Below are 22,227 nucleotides of genomic sequence, written 5' to 3'. Positions count from 1 at the left end.
CCTTCTCCGTTTCTTTCTCCAATGCACCGTTTCTTTTGCAAAGCTTAAACGTTCTACTTTGTGTATCGTTGTTAACGAAGGATTCCTTTTTCAATTTTAGCCTCTTAATATCTTCGCAGGATAGTAGAACTCGACGAACACTCGAAACACTGGCACTAACACTAGATTTTTCCATTATTTGCTTCGTCGTTAATTGCCAGTTGGAAGCTACACTCAACATTGCTCGCTTATCACGATGGGATAACGATGACGGCCGATCAGTACTTTTCTTTTTGCCATAATCTTCAACATTTTTTAAGAAATTCCGTATTACTTTACGATTTCTTCTTATTATTTTCGATATTTCTGCTACTGATAACTGTTGCTGTTTTAGTTCAAGAATTTGCTTTTTTTCAGACTCGTTTAATTTTTTTTAGCATCCCATACTTACAAATTTATGTAATATTGTACTGTAATCTTTATTCGTTGATAAATCATGAACTACTGAACAGAGTGTGTTATCATTTCGTTCTTAAAATAAAACAACTTTTTTGTTGCACACTAAACCTCATAATATTTTTAATTATCTGAGCTCGTAATATTTTCATATTATAAGTTACAGACGAAAAATTTTACACGCGTCATTGAAAATTTAAAGATAGCACACCTGGGCTATCTTTTTGGCGAAGAGTGTACGTTCGAGGCTCGTACAGTGACGGCCAGTGAAATAAATGGCAAGTGACAAATAAGCAAGCTGCTAGCAACCGTCCAGTAGTGTAATTAATTAACGAAATTGATGGAAATTTTTAGGCTTTGTGGTCAAGTAGGTAAAGAAAACAACTTTGCCCCACCACTCGCTATTAACCAGCTACGTCCATCCATTTCTTCAATGGAGTTCGCTCATTCAGTAGCTTGTCACTTTGTCACAGTAGTTGCCGGATTCGTTTGCCAAGCGGACCACCTGCTTCACTGAAGTTTGGGGACAAGCGAAATTTCTCGTTCAACCAACGATTCGTACACGTACGTACATAAAGTGGCTGACGAAAGTATTCGAACGCTTACACTTACAAATTTCAATTAATAAAAAATGAGGTGCACTAAACTAATTTGTTCAAACAATTTGGCATGTATAATGATGGGAAAGTCTCAAGATTACACGAGTAAAATTTGAAAACGATTGAATAATATAGACAGGAGTTAGGATACGTTTATTAGAAACATTCATGACAAGTGTCTCACAAAAGTATTCTAAAGCTGTAACACTGTTGATAGGTTTTCATCTTCCTTTGCACCGAATGTAAACATCATTGCTAAATGAAAATATTGGTACGTTCGCTTGATGTTAGGATATCGTTCCAGTAACAGTAACGTAAAAGTGTGCACAATAGTATTTAAAATGAATATCAAAAAGTCTGAAAGAAAAGTGTGAAAGAGAAATAATATTCCGATTACATGTGGATGGCAAATCATATAACGAGATTGCCGGAATTGTGAACAGAAGTAAGTGAACGATACATTACAATATAAAAAAGTCAAAGAACGAGGGGACACTTGCAAACAAAGCTCGATACGTCGACCAAAGAAATTGACTGGAAGAGAGGAGAAAGTTATCATTGGCGAATTAAAAAAAAATCCTACTACATCCGCTCCTCAACTCGCAAGTATGGTAGCTGATATGTTTTATAAAGAAGTTCACCCGGAATTATGTCGACCAATCTTACGAAACAGTGATTTTCATGGAGAGTACCGCGAAAGAAACCATATATTAATGCGGTAAATCATAAAAAAAGATTGACTTCTGCAAAAACCTATATTAATAAAGATAATTCTTTTTGGAACGGTCATCTTTTCGGACGAGTCAAGATTTAACACTTTTGGCTCGGGTGGTCAAAATTATGTGTGGAGAAAACCAAATACGGAATTGGAAATTCGACATTTACATCAAACAGTGAAACACGAAGGTGGATCGGTCATGGTGTGGGGGTGCGTGGCTGCCAGTGGCACCGGAAATTTGATATTTATTGATGGAATACTTGATTAATATAAGTATTCAAATATTTTAAAAAATAACCTAAAGAAAGTGCCCGTAAATTAGGATTACTGAAAGATTTCCACTTCCAACAAGATAATGATTCTAAGCATACTGCTAGAATTGTGAAAGAATGAATCGTATATAACACACCATACGTGTTAATTACTCCACCGCAAAGTCCAGACATAAATCCTATTGAAAATTTATAGGCTGAAATGGGAAAAAGATGAAATAAATTTCAGATAATCTGAAAGCAAGTATTGAAAGATAAAATTATAAAAATATGGAACTCCGTTGAGTGTAGTTTTACAAAATCATTGGTTTACAGTATGGGACGTCGATTGAGGCACACTATTGCTGCTAAAGTTGGCCCAACAAAATATTAATATCAAATAATTGAATAATATATGTAGCGTTCAAATACTTTTGTCAGTCACTTACAATCTTTTCCAAATTTTACTGATATAATCTTAAGACCTCCATCTTCCTACTGACATCTGCTTTTCTAAGCAAATTACTTTAATGTACATTATTTCGGTCATTCAAGCGTGCATATGCAAGCGTTCGAATACTTTAATGAGCCACTGTATGTATTTACGAAAATGGACGAAAATACGACGTACAATGTGTTTATTGATATAATTAATAATAAATAATTAGATATAATAAAACCATAATACAGAAGATTATTAAAAGCAAATTTTGTAAACCTTTTAAAAAACATCGATCAGATCGTCATAGCATCAGACGATTAATATTGCAACGATGAGAAACTTTCCAAAAATTCAATGATTTACTTTCTCTTCTCCAATCGCTCTAAATATAATTTTGTGAAACATTCTTTCGTGAACATGAGAAACAAAAGACTAACGGAAGATTAGGTTAAACCTGAGACAAGATCAGCAACAAGAATTGCAGAAAATACGCAACACGGTCCATGATACACGATTTATACGAAGCAAGAAACAACAAACAACCAAGCGGAACGTTAACGCGAGTATCATCGTACGAAGTAACTGTACGACGCGAGTACGTGAAAAGAAACGGTGAAATTACTTCGAATTTAGCGGTCAAACGATTCGTCGACTGGTATCATGGACAAGGTGCTCCTTCCTCTTCGCTATTCAACCTGTTCACGCGGGCTGTGCTCGCCCACCTTACCTTGCCACTAGCCTTGCTTAGTGTTGTTTACTCGCGTCGACTGTTCGCCACACCGGGCTTCGTTTCTCCTGCTCGAGATCGAACGTACAAGCAACCGACCAACTCTCGCAATTATCCAGATTTCGCTCAGAAGGACGATCCTTCGTTTCGAGATTAATCGAACGACCATTAGCAGACGATCGCTTCTTGGAAGAGGCTAAAGGGATGAACGGATCGAGCGGACGAACGGAGAACTCGTCGAAACTTTCTCAAACTTTCGGCAATCGTCGAAATTATGCCATTGAAACCGTTCGTTTGATTTTATTGGGTTACGCAATAGTTCCATGTTGGGGGTCAACGATGCCGATAGAACAGAAACACGAGACTCCTATGCACAAGGTGGAGCTCACTCAGAAGGGATACATTCAGGTGAGAAAGTTTGGAAAGCTTAGAAATCGCTTCATTTTCTTCTTTACAATGAGATCTACGATGTTTGCAAAAGTTTGCGAAGTGTCTGTTTTTCAGAAGGGAAAGAAATTCTTTTCTAAGTATTAACAAAAAGATATTACGCGTACGATTAGATGTACGACAAATTAACAAATTAAGATTGATTGGGTTATAGCGAGTGATGGATTAAATCATAGTCAATTTAATTTCATTAAGTTCATCCATAGGATGCAAGATTTTGTTACGTTCGTTGCCCCGTTACCGATTATGTAGAAACGCATAATCATCTTATTCCAGACACGTAATCGTAACAGTCGTTCATTGGCTAATCCTGTACGCACATTTAAGGCTTTGATCGAACGTATGCCACTGGAAACGTTTAACGGAATCCGAGATCGTTAAAAGTAAAATGCCTGATTTGGTTACAGTATCGAACAAACCTGGTCATAGAAAGTTCTTGTCTTTTTTTCTACCACGTTATTTCCATTCGATCTGTTCTTTTTTTTTTCTAATCTCGTTATGTAACTTTTCCACATCATTCGTGAACATTTTCATCGTGTCGAAGAAATAAATTTTTAAAAATTTGTCTACTGCTTAAAAAACGCAAGAACTCGCTGTAAAATTGCGCAATTCTTCGATTGCCACGTGCATATATTCGCCGATTTTTTGCATCTGTATAAACAGAGGAAACGTGGATTTGCAGTTTCTACGATGGGAGCTGCCAGTGCCGGAGTTGACGGAGTTCACCTTCTGCCTGTGGATGCAATCGAATGATCTCACTCACTCTCATCCCATATTCTCCTACTCGAGTAAGTAGACTCAAAGAACGTCGATGCGAACGTTTCTCCGTTTCGTGATTATCTTCTGGCCCCTTTCGTGCCTTTACGCAGCCAAGCAAACAGCCACGAAAAGCATTTTCACCGCTCAGAGAGTCGCTGGCTCGTGCCGGCTAGTCGCGTTTCGTTCGCTCGTCTTGACCAAGTGGTATTTAATGTTGCAAAGATGAAGTGTTAATAACTGTTTACGCGATTGCTTCCGACAGAAGACGAGCGAGAGCGACTGGTACGATCGTGGATAGCGCCACATGGCAAGAGCATTCACCTTGAGATCGGAGGAAAACAGGTGCTCGCGATGCCGACCGATATTCTAGAGAATCGATGGTACCATTTCTGTCTCAGTTGGGAGAACCAGGCCGGGCTCTATGGACTCTGGATCAACGGCCGGCTCTGGGCTCAAGGTCATTCCGATCAGGTTCGTCGAATTTTCATCTACTTTGCAAAGAAGGACGATGAGAAAGTGAGGAATTTCTATCACTTCGTATGCTACTTGTTGTCTAAAATTCTAACAACACCATACCAAGGTCATACCAAGTAGGTCGTAAGTTATCAAAAGTGCAATCATTCGTGGCAGACCCAATGGGAAAATTCTAAAAATGTAAATGAAGTTGGTGGTGCCAATGCGTAATAGTTTGCCTTAACACTTTGACTGCCACGCCAAAATCACGTGTTTCATCTCAGGACGTCACGGGAGTATTTTTATTATTCAAAGCATATAATGGCAAAATAATGATAAATTGACGATATAAAACAACATTCTTCCTCAATGGACCGTTTATCTTACTGGTGGTCACGGGTGACCACCGTGACGCCTCGGTAACAGTTGATAGCGACATATTATAACAAGGCTTCGTTTATTTCAACAAACCATTCGCTTTCGTTATTTCGTCGTAGGCAAAACGCGCGGAATATATTGTTGAAACGTGTACAAGATATTAGTAAACAGTATTAGGATTATTTTTATGATTTCGACGAAACATTCGGCTGAAATGGTACAGGTCCGCAAGAAAAATTATGTTTGCAATAAACCAATGGTAGTGTAGATTACAAGAGAGGAAAATGTGCTGTAGATTTATCGGATCAAATGATAGCATATTCTACACCACATAGAAGGACCCTCAAATGGTATATAAAATTAGCTTTAGAGTTATTGTTAGATACATCAATTTCAAACGCGATGATGCTCTATAAACAAGCAACAAAACTAAAAATCAAGTTATCAGATTTTAGAATGGCACTCGCAATGCACCTTACACAGTGCCATTCGCCAGAGCCGTCAAATATACTTATTCGACAAAGATTGCATCACGAAATGCAGAAGAAAGAAGGGCAAGCGTACCTGGCACGAAAATTTTGCAGAGGGTGGTATAAAAAGAATGTTACAGTTAGGATGAAAAATTGCTATGAATCGGACCAAAAAGATGATCACCTGTCCAGATTGTATCGATAAGCTACATTTATGTTTAAAGTGTTTTAACACAGTACACCGTTAGATGCAAGATTTCTTCTCATTTTTTTATTAATGTTCTAATAAAAATGTTTGATTGTCCAATGGACCACTTTTAATTTCAAAGTATCTTCTATTTATCGGTTATATTCGAAATGCCCAAACAGTCAATTTTCATTCAATTTTTACAATTGTAAGAAGTTGAAGTGGTTCAATGACCACCGTGGCGTCACAGGAGAAACCGTGACCAACGTGGCAGTCAAAGTGTTAATTCGTCGCGTTCCGTCGTAATTAATTAACAACTTCAACAATATCTTCTTACCTGCCCCATCACAAAATTATAGATTTTTCTTTATAATATATGCTTTATGATATAATAGCGTTCGAATATTTGCATTTCACGTATTCGTGTGGAGGCGAAAAATTTTCGACTCGCCTTTCAGGACACTGACAACTTCATCCACGCTTCTTACAACTTTCCCATCAGATTTCCCACAAATGATTGTGTTTTTACGATACTTTATTACGGCTTACATAATGTGCCTGAAGGGATAGAAATTTCCCATTTTCTGACTATTCTCCGCTACGCGGAATTTCCCATAGAAATCTGACTTACTACGCTGCTGAAAGGCAAATTATTTGTACGAAACTCGTGATCGATTTTAGACGATAGGACAGAGGATCCCTAGTGGAGGAGACATCGTGCTGGGCCAGGAGTACACGGACTTTGACAAAGGGCTGGAGGACGGTATCGAGGGTTCTGTATTGGGCTTCAACCTTCTTCTAGCTTCGGCTTTCGATAACCCGCACACAGACTACCAGCTCGAAGCCTCCTACGATTCGACTCGGGTGTCCACCTCGAGTTACGCCACGGTTCCGCTTTTTGCGAGGATTCCAACGAAACTGATGCAACGCGCCATCGATTATGGAACGCGAACGAGAACGCCTTACACATTCCTGCCGACTAATTCTAATAAACTTCGAGGACGTGGCTACGACAAGAACGCCGTGTCTCTGCCTCTGCTGACCGGCACAGCTAAATCCATCTCTTCTGGAACGACCGACCCATGGCGCGATGCTACGAGCATAGAACTGTCCAGGTTGCAAGATCAACCTCTAGGACTGCAATTGATAACATTGTCGTACACACACTGTGAAATTGGTAGAGGAAGCCCTTACATCGGTGGTAAGCTGATGTTGATCTCGTGGACCAGAACAGCGGTTCGTATTTTTGGTGGAGCTTTGTTGAAGAACGTTGCCAGCGATTGTGGCAATTTCTAAGAATTTGCAGCAGCAGCTCTCTCACATTGTACGATAGAATCGAAATTGCTGTAGACACAGCCAGTAACCACGTTTTCGAACGTAGAGAAAGCGTTTAAATTTAAAGAGTGGGGCATCCGACTGGAGTTGTAAGGTCGTCGTCGCCAATATGGCCATACGCATATGTATTATATGCGCGTGAAAGATAGAACATTGGTGCAAACGTATTTACATGTAATGTCACAGTTACTCGTCGTATCGAAGTTCCAACGTCTCTGTATTTATATCGGTTTGGCGATTAAGTGATTGCGGATTTTGTCAATACCGCCTAATGACAAAATCCGCAATCACTTAGTTGCCAACTATTTCTGTATTTCTTTGCCATTTCCATATTTATCGAATGGTATGAAAGTGTACGATTTAAGTGTCGTGTCGCTGAAACGAATCTGTGAACGTATCAGGTTATGCCAAAAGTTTCTTTCGTTTTATAAGGAAGTAGCAGATGCACAACATTTTTTCTTTTATATTATTTTATTGAATTATGTTTGATCTATTTTATTCTATTACTACAAAATGGATCATACATAAAATAGTATAAAATAAGAAATGTTGTGCATCTATTGTTTCACTCATGAAACGAAAGAAACTTTTCGGACAATCTAATACATGTTACAAGGTATTTGTCAGAAGCTATACCTTTGGGTAACAAAGATCATGCTATTTTATAAACTATAATACGTACACACGATGCGAGAACATCTATACCAATGTATAGCACTAACTGTATACGTATGTTTAAGACTAGTATTCACGCTGTTTATTTATTTTTCACTAACAATGTATGTATTAACAACGTATGTTTGCAATAAATGTCTTGTACTTCTCTATACATTTTTAGATTGCCTCATATTTTGCTGTTACAATCGCGATAATCGTTACACTGCTAGTGAAATTTCAGATTGTACATAACACGTTTATAAAACGTTCCGACGATTTGATGACATTTATGCGTTATGCTGTTAACACTAGAACGACCACACCAGTGAAATTGACTGGTTTTACAATTTTATTTTCAAATTTCTACTTCGTGTTATATTCTTTTCCGCAATGATGTAATGACTTTCGCGACGATAAATAAAAGAATAATATAATGAATTTTATTTTGTCTTATTATTTCTATACTTAAACTCCCCCCTCGACATTTGTTTTTTTTTTTTTTTTTGATAACTGTATTATCACGTAAATAATTATTGTATACTCGATACAGCGTCCTTATGATATTCAACACTGAATCATCGATCACGCACCCCCTTTTTTTTTTGTTTTTTGGTTATATTCTGCGCTCCTCGATATTTTTACTGTTAATAATATTTTCAATAAAAATAATAACTAATTATTGCACCTGGGCCCATAACCTGTTACGATCCCACCTCTGAGTATAGAAATAATAACATTTTATTTTTTATGTATTCAAACTGAAAATAATTTTGCATCAAGGCTACTTGTACCAATACCAGTGAAAATGACTGGTACTTGTCGAAGTGTAAAAGGGTGCTGCAATCTGTTTATCGAACCCCAATTAACCAGTTTCCCCATTTTCTACAACTTGCCATACGTTTTTCCAATTTTTCGATATGACGATATCAGTTATCAGGAAAATTCCGGATCGATAGCTGGATCGCTAGATGCTAACACTGGAAACACCACGCCAGTCAAAATGACTGGTTCTAGAATTTTATAAACGTGTCAACCTTCGTTTAGGGATCATGGCCCCAGATGGATTAATAATACCAAAAATGTACTATATAACATGTAATTCCTTCCGTAAGAGAGTAATAAATCAATAATTATAAAAATATTGTATTATTAGGTATTTTTTAAACATCAGTCGTTTTCACTGGTTTTGATAGAAATATCTTCGTGTTAACTATCGGTAGTTTGCGATCGGCGAACCACAATCTCGTTTCATAGCGCGTCCCAATCGAATTTCGCGAAAGAAACGCGAGAATACGGGTGATTGCGACACCCGTAGAAATCGAATAGAAAACGGAAAGCTACGAACACCACGAGCTTTCCTTTTACCTTATTTATTTTCCGTTTGTGTTTCTTCCTATGTATATTCAAATTATCGATCGATTATCAATAAATAGTTGTATACAATTTTCACCTAACGTATGATCTTCAAAAGGAACGCAATATTTGCGCAATGATCTAATCTTCCTAATTATCAGCGAAGACTAACAATTACCTACTACTAACAATTAAGTTTCTTTCGTTTCATAAGCTGATAATAGATGAGCAACAATTTCTGTTTCATATTATTTTACTAAATTAAGTATGAACCATATCGTTCTATTTCTATTATTATGTTCGTGCATAATTCAATAAACTAATATAAAACAAAAACATTGCGCGTGTATTATTTCCTTATAAAACGAAAGAAACTTTCCGAACAATCTAATAGTTGTAAATAAAAGAAGAGAAAATTCACGTAAAACCACTCCAAACTGGAGCATCTGCTTAAGTAACGATTAAACAAGTATATCACCGGCAATTTAGCGATGAGAGGCAGCGTCATTGTTTCGCATCTCGCTCGCTGCGAGATAAAATCTATGTGCAACAGCTTGCTGCCGCAATCTCGGAAAAACCCGAGAGTAGAAGAAACGCGTGCAACGTTAGAAAACCGAGGACAGATCGATATCGAGGCGAGGCGAGGTAAAAAAGGTCGCACGAGTAGCTATTTACGTGCAACTTGAAACTCAGCCAGGAATACCGGTGTGTCGATCGTTATGGGAAATATGCAGAAAACGGTTCGCGTTTTCGACCTATTTCCTGGCTTTCTTTCCATAGCGGTCCGCCAGCACTTTCGCCACAGTCGGATACGTACAACGTCATGCACGCACGGTTATAACAACGAGACCAGACCAGACCAGACCAGACAGCCCGGTAATTCGTCTACGAGTTTCGTAATCTTTCTCACGAGTTACGTCCCGTTACACGGTCTTTGGATCCACCGATCCATAGATCTTTAACGCGGTTCTTATTTCACGTGTTTATCTATGTATTTGCATATGTTGTTGACATACGTTTAACCGTATGTTGGCAATGGAAATACGACGCATATCTAGAAAGTAATCTCCGATTGGAGAAGATTGGAAAAGAAACACAGGTTGCTCGATCAAGATGTTTGCCGTTGTTTCGTGTAACTTTAAGATATCGTCCATCAGGCGAGCGATAAATTCTGTGTGATAAAATTATTTTATCGTAAGATTGCGAAGGGGAAAAAAGTATTATAACTAGCTTATAAAGTATATTATTTATAATATTATTATTTCTGTGATATTTATATTATTAACAATTTGACTGCCACGCCGAAATCACGTGTTTCGCTCAGGACGCCACGGGAGTATTTTTATTATTCAAAGCATATAATGGCAAAATAATGATAAATTGATGATGTAAGACAACATTCTTCCCCGATGGACCGTTTATCTTATTGGTGGTCACGGGTGACCACCGTGGCACCTTGGTAACAGTTGATAGCGACATATTATAACAAGGCTTCGTTTATTTCAACACACCATTCGCTTTCGTTATTTCGTCGTAGGCAAAACGTGCGGAATATATTGTTGAAACGTGTACAAGATATTAGTAAACAGTATTAGGATCATTATTATGATTTCGACGAAACATTCGGCTGAAATGGTACAGGTCCGCAAGAAAAATTATGTTTGCGATAAACCAATGGTAGTGTAGATTACAAGAGAGGAAAATGTGCTGTAGATTTATCGGATCAAATGACAGCATATTCTACACCACATAGAAGGACCCTCAAGTGGTATATAAAATTAGCTTTAGAGTTATTGTTAAATACATCAATTTCAAACGCGATGATACTCTATAAACAAGCAACAAAACTAAAAATCAAGTTATCAGATTTTAGAATGGCACTCGCAATGCACCTCACACAGTGCCATTCGCCAGAGCCGTCAAATATACTTATTCGACAAAGATTGCGACACGAAATGCAGAAGAAAGAAGAACCTGGCACGAAAATTTTGCAGAGAGTGGTATAAAAAAATGTTAAACAATTGGGATGAAAAATTGCTATGAATCGGACCAAAAAGGTGATCACCTATCGTCCAGATTGTATCGACGAGCCACATTTATGTTTAAAGTGTTTTAACACAGTGCACCGTTAGATGCAAGATTTCTTCTCATTTTTTTATTAATGTTCTAATAAAAATGTTTGATTGTTCAATGGGGTACTTCGTATTTCAAAGTATCTTCTATTTATCGGTTATATTCGAAATGCCCAAACTGTCAATTTTCATTCAATTTTTGCAATTGTAAGAAGTTGAAGCGCTCCGGTCACCAGTGACCAACGTGGCAGTCGAAACGTTAATCAAAATTTGATTTAGAATTTGAATTTTTCATTTTTATTGTTATATAGAAAAATTAAAGTTGTAGAACGCAACGGCGAATATTTCGATCGAACAATTTGCAGCGCTATTTTCTAAGTAAACTCTGAATCTCGTTGAAAAATTTCGATTATTATCGTGGATATCTTATCAGAGAAAACCTTTACGCAGGTGCGTCGTTTAACTGAAAAATAAAATATCCACGACTTGCTGTTCCAACAACGTAAAACACCCCATGTAGCCGCTAACAAGTAGCAGACAAGCAGTTACACAACGTCCTCGACGCAGAGTCCGATTAATTGTCCGAAACGTATCTTCGAAACTTTCACCGCTTAAGAATATTTCTCAATGCGAGATTACGAGATCGAACGACGTTTTGCTCGTTAGTTTCTGGTTTCGTTCGCTCGACGTCTATTTCGACCGTGAAACGCCGGAACCTTGCCCGTGTTTTACACTTACGATCGAAGGGCGCGGAGCTGGCGAGGGTTGCGTGACGACCACGCCACGCGATCGACCGCGTCTCACCGGTACAGCAAGTAAAGCGGCGTTTCACCGGTTCCGATCCTGTTCGCAGAACTGCTTTCGCTTTCACCGAAAAATGCGTGGTCAGGTTCCACGAGCCGCTTTTGACCCTTTTCAACAGACTCGCTCACGTGATCCATTCGACGTTGCGGCTCACGCGTATTGGCCACGAAACGGCTACAGCCTCGATGGATCGATGAGTCGAGAGATCGTCATCTTACGATGGACGTGTTAAAATTTGACGAATGTCTGTTCGCAGTCGTACCAGTGTCTCGGTATTAGTAACAAGTGGATTTTTTATGCATTTGTCAGATAAACATTGTAGGTGACTAAAGATAAATAACACGAGTTAAACGTGAAATGAAAAATTCATAATGCATTTTAGTATTTGTTTACAATGCGGCATCGTTCGATTATAACTTTATTCAGTCTCAACTGATAGTATAACTTTTGAATTAATTTTAACACCACTAAATTGGTGTATTTTATCGTATACTGTACTTTATAAAATCAGAACAGTAATTAATTTGGAATAATTCCAGGTAAACGATAATTGATAATAACAACAACAAAAAAGAAAACGCGTTGCAGAAGTAAAAAAGGCAGATCCTTCGTTCGGTCACACAGCGATGTTCTTAACAGGAAGATCTGTCTATTCGGTTGGCTAAGTGTTAAGGATGCATTTGCAATGGCGGATAAATGAAAGTTAAAAGTAATTTTACAAAACGGATTTTCACTACCCTGGAGTTAGTGAAGTTATTTGAATAGATTGATATTTTTATCCAGAGCCGGCGCGGTCTACGAAAATTACCCAATTAAAAAACACCGATTCTGATTAACTTTTAACAGAATGACGATACTATTAACAGATGCAAGACATTTTTTTTAGTAGCGATGATCCAGTTTAAAGGAGTGACAAAGATAACGAAAGTTCAGTGTAACTCCACGAAGTCCTCATATCTTGGAAACTACTTTAGATAAAAAAATTCGGGCGCATTCAGAGAAATGTATTTTTCAGAGAAATTAAACTACATCCATAGTTTTTTGCAAAAGTCATACATGATTACAAATTTTCTACTTTCATTAAATTTCTTCACACTTCAAAGCGAACTATGGATGCGAAAAAATATTATTTGGATTTGCTTAGAAAACTGCTTATAAAAATATATAATATGTAACAGCATTTGTAAATAAATAGTCCCCCGTTGTAAAATTTAAGTGTCGAATTTGAATGTACATTTAGGCCTCGCAAAAGGTCACGCTGGCCCTGTTTTTATCGACTGCTTTCCTAATGTTAACACTTTGATTGCACAAAATGCAATAAAGCATTTAATGGCAAAATAATAATAAATTCATAGATCGTTGTCTCGATGGAAAAATTAAAAAACAAATTTTATTCTATAAAAATATTCTAAAAAAATATTCTATAAAATTTTATTCTAAAAATTTATTCTATATTTTCGACTCCTTTTTTCGCGTAGAATCACCCCCTTTCCGCTTGTACCGCCAATTACCAACCACCCTGTATAATAGTAAGGTATGTGCACACTTCTAACTTCAATTATATGATTATAAAGCAGCATTTACAATTATTTTCTAAGATGTGTTTATAATAATATTCGTAAATTACCCCTCAAAGATATGAATGCAAACACAGTGCACCGTTAGATGCAAAATTTGCTCTCATTTTTCTTTATTGATGTTCTAATAAAAGTGTTTAATTGTCCAATGGGTCACTTTTGATTTCAGAGTATCTTCTATAAAATGCCCTAACTGTCAATTTTCATATAATTTTTACAATTGCAAGAAGTTGATACGCTCCGGTCACCGATGATCCAAAACTGGGATCACATGATCCGATAAATCGAATCCGAAAGAAGGAGCGTATCTGCATCGATCGAGTTCCACGTTCGCCTCTATAAGAAATAGTCGACACTTGATAAAATCCATAGAAACCCCCTTACCCGTCTGGCAACCCCTTTAAACCCCTGGCACGTGACTGGAGACGACGTATTTCGATCGTTCAAAGATCTCGATCGGACAGATGCGTTTAAGGAATTCGTAACGCGAAAGTAAAACACGCCGGGACACGAGAGACACATTCCTCGCGCATGATTGAGATTTTCTCTCTGAAAAGAAATTTCCCGGCTGTCTGTATTTTCCACGCGTCCGCGCAAACAACAATTCAGAAATGGACAGGAAGACAGACAACTTGGCGTTATAATGCACGACATTATGAACTCGGAAATATTCGATGTTTGTATTCACCTTATCCGCGAAACTGCATCGCATGAAATAATAGCTACAGACATTTGCATAAATACAAACGAATAAGTTTGTAAAACAGTTTCACTGCACGCAGGAAACCACGTGTCACGTCATCGCGTAGTCAGCTTTTAAAAAAAGTTTGCGGATGAAACGTTTCACAACGTGGACAGAATCCGAGAAAAAGTGCGATCGTGGTTCTCACAACTCTCTTACGGAATGTCGTTTTTATCGTTTCTATTATGTTGCAATAAATACACGCATTCGTCTCGACAACCGATCGGTCGATTAAACGTCCAGCTTCCTGTTCATCGCCTCGCTCCTGCCTCGTTTGCTTCCTGCTAACCTGATTGTCGCCGTGTCGATTCGTAGTCGAAAGTCGATCAGACGACTATTGCGACGTAGATCGCCTAATCGGAGCCAATGGATAACCGGTATCAAGTCCAGTGTCTGGATTTACATAACCACGGGAGAAGCTTACGAAACAGTTAGGCGTAGGGCTCGTTAAAGCGAGCTCGGCAGAAATCTCGAGAGAATCGATGGAGAACCGCGACGTTGGACTATTAAAAAAAAAAATTACTCGCAGATCACGTCAGCATGGGTCGGAGTATCTGGGTTAGAAATGAACGGAGCCTGTCCTCTGGCTGATTGCTGGCGATCGATTGGTTTCAACGAAGGATTCTATTTGTCCTGTTCGATTCGATTCCCTTCTAATCGAAGGACCCAGTCACGAACATCAACCGGAGGAATTAGCGTCATTTGCACTTTCCTCGATTCAGCTTTTTATTCGCCGGTCATTCCACTTGAGGATAATAAATCACCTCGGTTTAACGTGACTTGCACGCACAATCAATTTTACAAGTTTTTCCACACAAGCAGCCCGCTGTGCAACCGTGTGATTCACGGTCATTACCGAGTCGTGAACGTGAATAGTCGACGATCGAGTCGGTCGTATGCCGCGTTCGCTTAGCTTCTGCTTTAGGAGCGGAACAATTACACGGATTTTTTAACGCCGTTGCACGCTATAATTCGTCTACACTCGCTCGCGGCTTTTATTTTGTCGCCTGTCGAATCGTCGATGCGGCTTTTTTCAAACAGGCTCGCTTTACAGAGACGCAATCGCGTTTCTGCATCGTCGTTGTAGCACGCGGAATCCACTTTCATTTTGCAGGGTGAGTCGTCCTTTCGCCGTGCTCCGCACCTTCCTTCCGCTCTGCCACGGAGAAAGGAGAAAAGCGAAAGAATTTCGTGGCTCGAGAGAAACGATTGTTTCGATATTCCTCTTCTAAGAAATATACAGGGTGTCCGATCTTAATGTACGAGTGGACATTGCTAGTAAACTACCGGTTAGAGGAGAAGTTATAACTTTCCCGTAGATGGACGCGTGACATACTATATTTCTCTTAGACATTGGGTTGGCAACTAAGTGATTGCGGATTTTGTCGTTAGGCGGTAATGGCAAATTCCGCAATCACTTAGTTGCCAATGTAATATGGACTGTAACACGCTAAACTTGAAACGTATAATTTGCACGTTTAATAAGTAGATTGCACGGATGTCTACGCGTTTATGAGAAAGGGGAATAGTCGAAATGCAGCTCGAGATACCTAAAATTCCAACGAGGCGTCGTTCTATTAGACGTAAAGTATCGTAGAAACACGATCATGAAAAACATAGATGAACCCGACGAAGACAACTTTCTCGTTTCGAACGATCATAAGACGTCGAAACGAATGTACAAATTGCAAAAATTCGCGCGTTCTCTTCTAAAGGAAAGTCGATATTTATTCAGTGGAAATTGAATGAACTTTGTAAGTTATTGGGTTGGCAACTAAGTGATTGCGGATATTGTCATTGCCATCTAATGGTACAGCTGGGAAAATTGAAAAACTTCATTTCTAAAAGTTTTTAGCAACAAGGGTTGGTCTGCAGCACGATACGCCTATAACTTCAAATACATCTTCAAGCGCTTGATTTTCTTCTGCTCATTTTGGATTTTTAATTTTTCCCACTCCGTCTCATACTCTGATATCCAATCTCTGGCTTTTTGCGTTCCATCAAATTGTTTTAAGCTGAAGTTTCCTTCTTCTTTCTCATAATTCCACATTTTTCCTTAATAAGTTACGAAGTGGTTCCAGGAGTTTGCAGGCATCTTCTATAAATTTAGAATAAAAATTCATTTCCTCCAGCAATTGTCTTACATTTTTTTTGTCCTTTGGGCGTTCAAATTCGCGTATTGCTCTCAGGTTATCTCTTCCTGGTCGCACATCGTCTGTTTCCATGATGCGATCAAGATATTTTACTGAACTTTTTGCAAAACTGATATTACCACCTAATGACAAAATCCGCAATCAGTTAGTTGCCAACGCAATAATAGAATCATATCGTTTAGAATGCACCGCTCGAACAATCTTCACATTCTCTGTAAAACGTTATTAGCTTTTACACGTGGAGAAAGTGACTAGTTTAGTAGATATCTCAGCCTTGATTTGCTCAAATCTGTCGTATAAAAGAGAAGAAGAAAAATAAAAATAAAAAAGTGGTACGTTGCGAATTTTCCTGTACCTCGTACGAGTTTCATAGTGTAACTGTTAAAATATCTGCTAAATTAATTTTATTAATCCCTTAACGTACAAATAAGATCGAATTTGATGTTTCCCAAGAATAATATTTCATCTGAGTCAACTGAACAGTTATATGCAAGCATAGAAACAGAACATTTTATTTCTTAATTCACATTGCAAAATAAATATAACGTTTAATCAGGTTGATATATACTGTTAATGGACAGTAATTAAGTAACATTATAAGATAATAAATGAATAATTCCATAAAGTATGATACATTTGAAAACATTTTGCAACGTCTACAAGAACTAGACATTTCCTACACTGTCAAGTTGTTTCGCTTCTTATATTATTTTTTACGCACACATGGTATCTTTTTGCAGGATGTTCCGTTTTATTAGTCGAAAATGTGGTCAATGTTTTGCTTGTAGCCGAGTTGGGCACTCACTTTGCGACCGTCTACCGTGTGTCGGATAATTAAGAACAGACAAATTGTGTAGCACATGTTCTGCGATATTCGATCGAAAATTTACAACCGATTGCTTTGCGGAATTAGACAACTTAGAATACAGGACATAAGCGTTATAAACAGCTATGTCAAGCAGATAAAAGAACATTTTAGATAAAACAGAATCGATGCAGGACTTTCCGCGTCCGCTGCAGGCAGTTGCTGACGTCTTGAAGACGTCATCGTATGCCAAGGTGTTAACACTTTGACTGCCACGCCGAAATCACATGCTTCGCTCAGGACACCACCGGAGTATTTTCATTATTCAAAGCATATAATGGCAAAATAATGATAAATTGATGATGTAAGACAACATTCTTCCCCAATGGACCGTTTATCTTATTGGTGGCCACGAGTGACCACCGTGGCACCTTGGTAACAGTTGATAGCGACATATTATAACAAGGCTTCGTTTATTTCAACAAACCATTCGCTTTCGTTATTTCGTCGTAGGCAAAACGTGCGGAATATATTGTTGAAACGTGTAGAAGATATTAGTAAACAGTATTAGGATTATTTTTATGATCTCGGCGAAACATTCGGCTGAAATGGTACAGGTCCGCAAGAAAAATTATGTTTGCGATAAACCAATGGTAGTGGAAGATTACAAGAGAGGAAAATGCGTTGTAGATTTATCAGATCGAATGATAGCATATTCTACACCACACAGAAGAACCCTCGAGTGGTATATAAAATTAGCTTTCGACTTATTGTTAAATACATCAATTTCAAACCCGATGATACTCTATAAACAAGCAACAAAACTAAAAATCAAGTTATCAGATTTTAGAATGGCCCTCGCAATGCACCTCACACAGTGCCATTCGCCAGAGCAGTCAAACATACTTATTCGACAAAGATTGCGACACGAAATGCAGAAGAAAGAAGGGCAAGCGTACCTGGCACGAAAATTTTGCAGTGAGTGGTATAAAAAAATGTTAAACAGTTGGGATGAAAAATTGCTATAAATCGGACCAAAAAGGTGATCACCTATCGTCCAGATTGTATCGACGAGCCACATTTATGTTTAAAGTGTTTTAACACAGTGCACCGTTAGATGCAAGATTTCTTCTCATTTTTTTATTAATGTTCTAATAAAAATGTTTGATTGTTCAATGGGACACTTTTTATTTCAAAGTATCTTCTATTTATCGGTTATATTCGAAATGCCCAAACTGTCAATTTTCATTCAATTTTTACAATTGTAAGAAATTGAAGCGCTCCGATCATCAATGACCTTCCTGGCGTTACAGGAGAAACCGTGATCTACGTGACAGTCAAAGTGTTAATGCTTCTTACAAGTCAATAATCTTTTATAAAGAATGTCAAGATAGAATATGATTAGCGTATTTAAGAATACTCGGTCACGTTATCGAAATCATAACGTAACTTGCGCAACAATTTTGGCTCGTTTTTGAGCCATGTCACGCTCCACGATTGTTTTGCCATGAATCCGCCAGACAATTGCTAAAGCAGAACGAAAGATGATACACCGTTGCAGAATGGCGGTGACGTTAATCAGTTAGCACAATTAAACAATGTGCACTGTGTATCTTGTAGATTCTACCTATGGAAATATGTGCGAAAATGTTGCCTGATTGCGATAATATAAAAATTTCAGAACGATTTTTCTAGCACGCCTAATATATTCGCAAGAGTTTTCCACGTCAAATACTTTCGCACTATTGGAGCTGGCAACTAAGTGATTGCGGATTTTGTCATTGCCACCTAATGACAAAATCCGCAACCACTTAGTTGCCAAGCCGATATAACCGTGGAATATCTTGGTATTTGCACGCCGATACTTTCTTCTGTCCACTGTTTTCCAAAGACTTCCGGTATGAGAACAACGACGCGCGCTATCTATTTCGACGCCTCTGCAGCTTGCGGTTTTCCCATCGGCGAAAGTTCCGACCTCGAATCGATAGGTCGAAGTTCGAGGCGGCACCAGCCAGCCAGCCGTTCGCTCTAATTTTCTGCTCGTTACAAGTTCTCAAATGACCACGCCGATTAGTATTCTGCGAACGAACGGGCCAATAGATCGAGTACACTGTCGTCCAAAAGGAAACTGTACACTTTGGTCTATCAGAGCAGCGTCTAATGAACTTTTCCCATTTTGTCGGGGAAAATTGTACGCAAAATCGGATGGAAAACGCGCACGCGAGATAATCCAGAAATATAACGTTAATCGATAATAAATCAAAGAAGTTTCATTTTATACGCTTATTACGGCGATGCTAAATTTGCATATCGATGAGATAAAAGTACTTGTTCATTTTCCTATGAAGAATTAAATCTATCAGAGAGAAAAGCTTGGATATTTTGATTTTGCAATCGTCTGTGACGAACGCGTCACTTTCACTTCGCAAGACAAATCGTTTTTCAACAGAAACGTAGCATACAATGTCAGTGCGTTTAAGGCCATTTGAAAAATTGTTGGAAACTTCGTCTCTATTGCAAGCAAATTTTACACGTACGTCGATTAATATTATATAATAGTATAATAAATAAAATAATATTAATAATAATAGATAAAACTCGGCCAAATCCACTTGGTCCGTTAACAGACAGACGATCGACATTTTTCATTCCACTGGCCTGTGGCAGGTGGAAAAATCCAACGCATAAGGTCACAAGCCCTTTTTATTTCAATATCTAACATCTACATATTTTCTATCTTGTACAATATATTAGGTTGTCCGGAAAGTATCTTTCTTTCGCAAACGTGTTTTTTACAACAGTGCACCTTCGTACAAACGTGAAACCAAGTCTGTGAAATGTCACGGTGTTTATCTCAACAGAACAAAATGCATCATACATAATTCAAGAAAGTAATGTAAAAGAAAAAACGTTATGCGTCTATTATTTCCTGATAAAACGAAAGAAACTTTTCGGACAACCTAAGACCTTTACTACCAGCCTTTCCATTAATTATTTATGCAAAAATTCCTTTCAAATTAAATTTACATGTTCTCAGTGCGAGCAAAATTAATGTAGGTTATACAGATTTTTAACATGCAGATTTAAAATAATAAATATATAGTTAAATATAATTATAAACAAATGAAACTCATTTGCTGTCTTGTTAATATTTGTTATGATACTTTTCCATATAATAATGCGAGTCGTCACCTATCTGTTAGAATATGCACGCGTTGCTTTGTTTTCGCAAACATGACAATTCTTATCTCTACAAATGAACATTTTGATTCTTATTCATTTTACATAAATAGAAAACTAAAATCTGTTATAGCTCCGAATAAAGATGAAAGATGACATTAATTGTACTGAAAATTCATCAAAACTTATATGTCAGAAATCTTTAAGTCCTGAATGTTTGCATGGGTTTAAAATAAGAGTATTTCAAAGGATATTTTTTTTATCGCATAACAATTTTTATGTGATAAACATAAAATAAATAATATGACAAGACACAGTGATGATTTAAAACATTTCGTTCTAAAAACATCGACAGATTTTCTTCATCTAGTAAACATTACTAAACAAAATTTTAAGACTAAGCAATAAAATATACGTACATATGCAATGGTATTGTCTGATATTTCGAGTAATACAATCTTGTCGTAATCTGCGAGATGTTGTTACTTAGTTGTGTGCAATATGTGTAAATGTATTTAAATGTTTACAAGTGTATTGGGAGTCCTCGCGTGGATGATGCGAACAATATATGTAAAAATATATATAAAAACAATATATACAGGGTGGTAACAAGTGGTACAAGCGGAAAGGGGGTGATTCTACGTGAAAAAAGAAGTCGAAAATATAGAATAAAAATTTTTCGTTCGAGGCTTTGTTTTCGAGAAAATCGACTTTGAATTTTCGCTCGGTACGCGTGCGGTACGTTATAACGAATCTCACTGTAGATCGTTGTCTCGATGGAAAAATTAAAAAAAAAATAAAAAAACTTTTATCCTATATTTTCGATTTCTTTTTTCATGTAGAATCACCCCCTTTCAGCTTGTACCACCACTTACCAACCACTCTGTATATAATAGTATGCACTTCCTACGTTCCCTATAGCGTTTGTCGCTTTTGCTAATCTTTTCATCGCATACTAATTAAAAAAAACAATTATATTAATATTATAAAACAATATATTACAAAAATAATTTAAATATTTACTATGATAGTCTGCGATAATTGTAATAAAATCACCTCGAATCTTCCGATCTGTTCTAATTTTCTAATTAATCCATTTCTGTCACCATCCCTGCCAAAAATCAGTTAGTAAACGAGCGTATAGTTTTGAATGACAGTGTACACAGAGGAGGAGGGCAAAAGGAAGATTGCCACATCGACGTTGGTCACTCGATCCAGTTCGACTCGGCACCGAAAGGGAATTCTCGAGAAACCGACCTCGTGCGATTTGGTCAAAACCTCGGGGCATCGAAACGAGCAGACAGGATCTCCAACAGGACGTTTCATACTGGAATTTCGTAATATCCTCCGCTTAAATGTCCGCTGACTTTCTCCACGGACCAATTCGACGGAAAATATTCCGCGAGATAATCTCGTCGGTAAGAGGCTGCAACGCGCGAATTGCCTGTCGAATAATTAATCGCGCAGCCTGCTCAATCGACCGATTACGCGATTAGACGAGTTTTCTCGTCGACATTCTCGATCGGCCATCGATCGCGCTTTAATTAACTGTTGAAGCCCAGTTGCGCTCGCGAAGGCCGGCCGCTCGCTACGGCGTCACTCGCCACTGCTTTTCCCGCGATATCCAACGATACGAACGAGTATCGCGACGAAAAGTTGGGAAATTTATATGGTTGTCCGAAA

General features: G+C 37.9%; 2 protein-coding genes across 26 annotated transcripts in view; one reads left to right on the top strand and one right to left on the bottom strand.

Moving 5' to 3' along the window:
• Nucleotides 1-22,227, bottom strand: part of LOC117239422 — a 168,207-nt gene that overhangs the window by 40,464 nt on the left and 105,516 nt on the right. The gene's annotated exons all lie outside the window — the stretch shown is intronic.
• LOC117239428 lies at nucleotides 3,148-7,658 on the top strand. Its single transcript, XM_033504980.1, has 4 exons — nucleotides 3,148-3,580; nucleotides 4,302-4,407; nucleotides 4,641-4,849; nucleotides 6,548-7,658. The coding sequence occupies exons 1-4, from the start codon at nucleotides 3,377-3,379 to the stop codon at nucleotides 7,160-7,162; spliced, it is 1,134 nt and encodes a 377-aa protein (XP_033360871.1). The 5' UTR covers nucleotides 3,148-3,376; the 3' UTR covers nucleotides 7,163-7,658.

This window comes from Bombus vosnesenskii, unplaced genomic scaffold, assembly GCF_011952255.1.
Source record: "Bombus vosnesenskii isolate JDL3184/JDL3185 unplaced genomic scaffold, Bvos_JDL3184-5_v1.1 scf7180000013991, whole genome shotgun sequence".
NCBI classification, from domain to species: Eukaryota; Metazoa; Arthropoda; class Insecta; order Hymenoptera; family Apidae; genus Bombus; species Bombus vosnesenskii.
The sequence above is the reverse complement of the archived record's forward strand: the minus strand, read 5'-3'. Positions and strand labels throughout refer to the sequence as shown.

Excerpts from the sequence above, each read along its gene's own strand:
- LOC117239428 (XM_033504980.1), top strand. The coding sequence starts at position 3,377 with ATGAACGGATCGAGCGGACGAACGGAGAACTCGTCGAAACTTTCTCAA. Across the intron at positions 3,581-4,301 it reads CTCAGAAGGGATACATTCAG|TTTCTACGATGGGAGCTGCC; the intron begins GTGAGAAAGTTT and ends GTGGATTTGCAG. Across the intron at positions 4,850-6,547 it reads CTCAAGGTCATTCCGATCAG|ACGATAGGACAGAGGATCCC; the intron begins GTTCGTCGAATT and ends GATCGATTTTAG.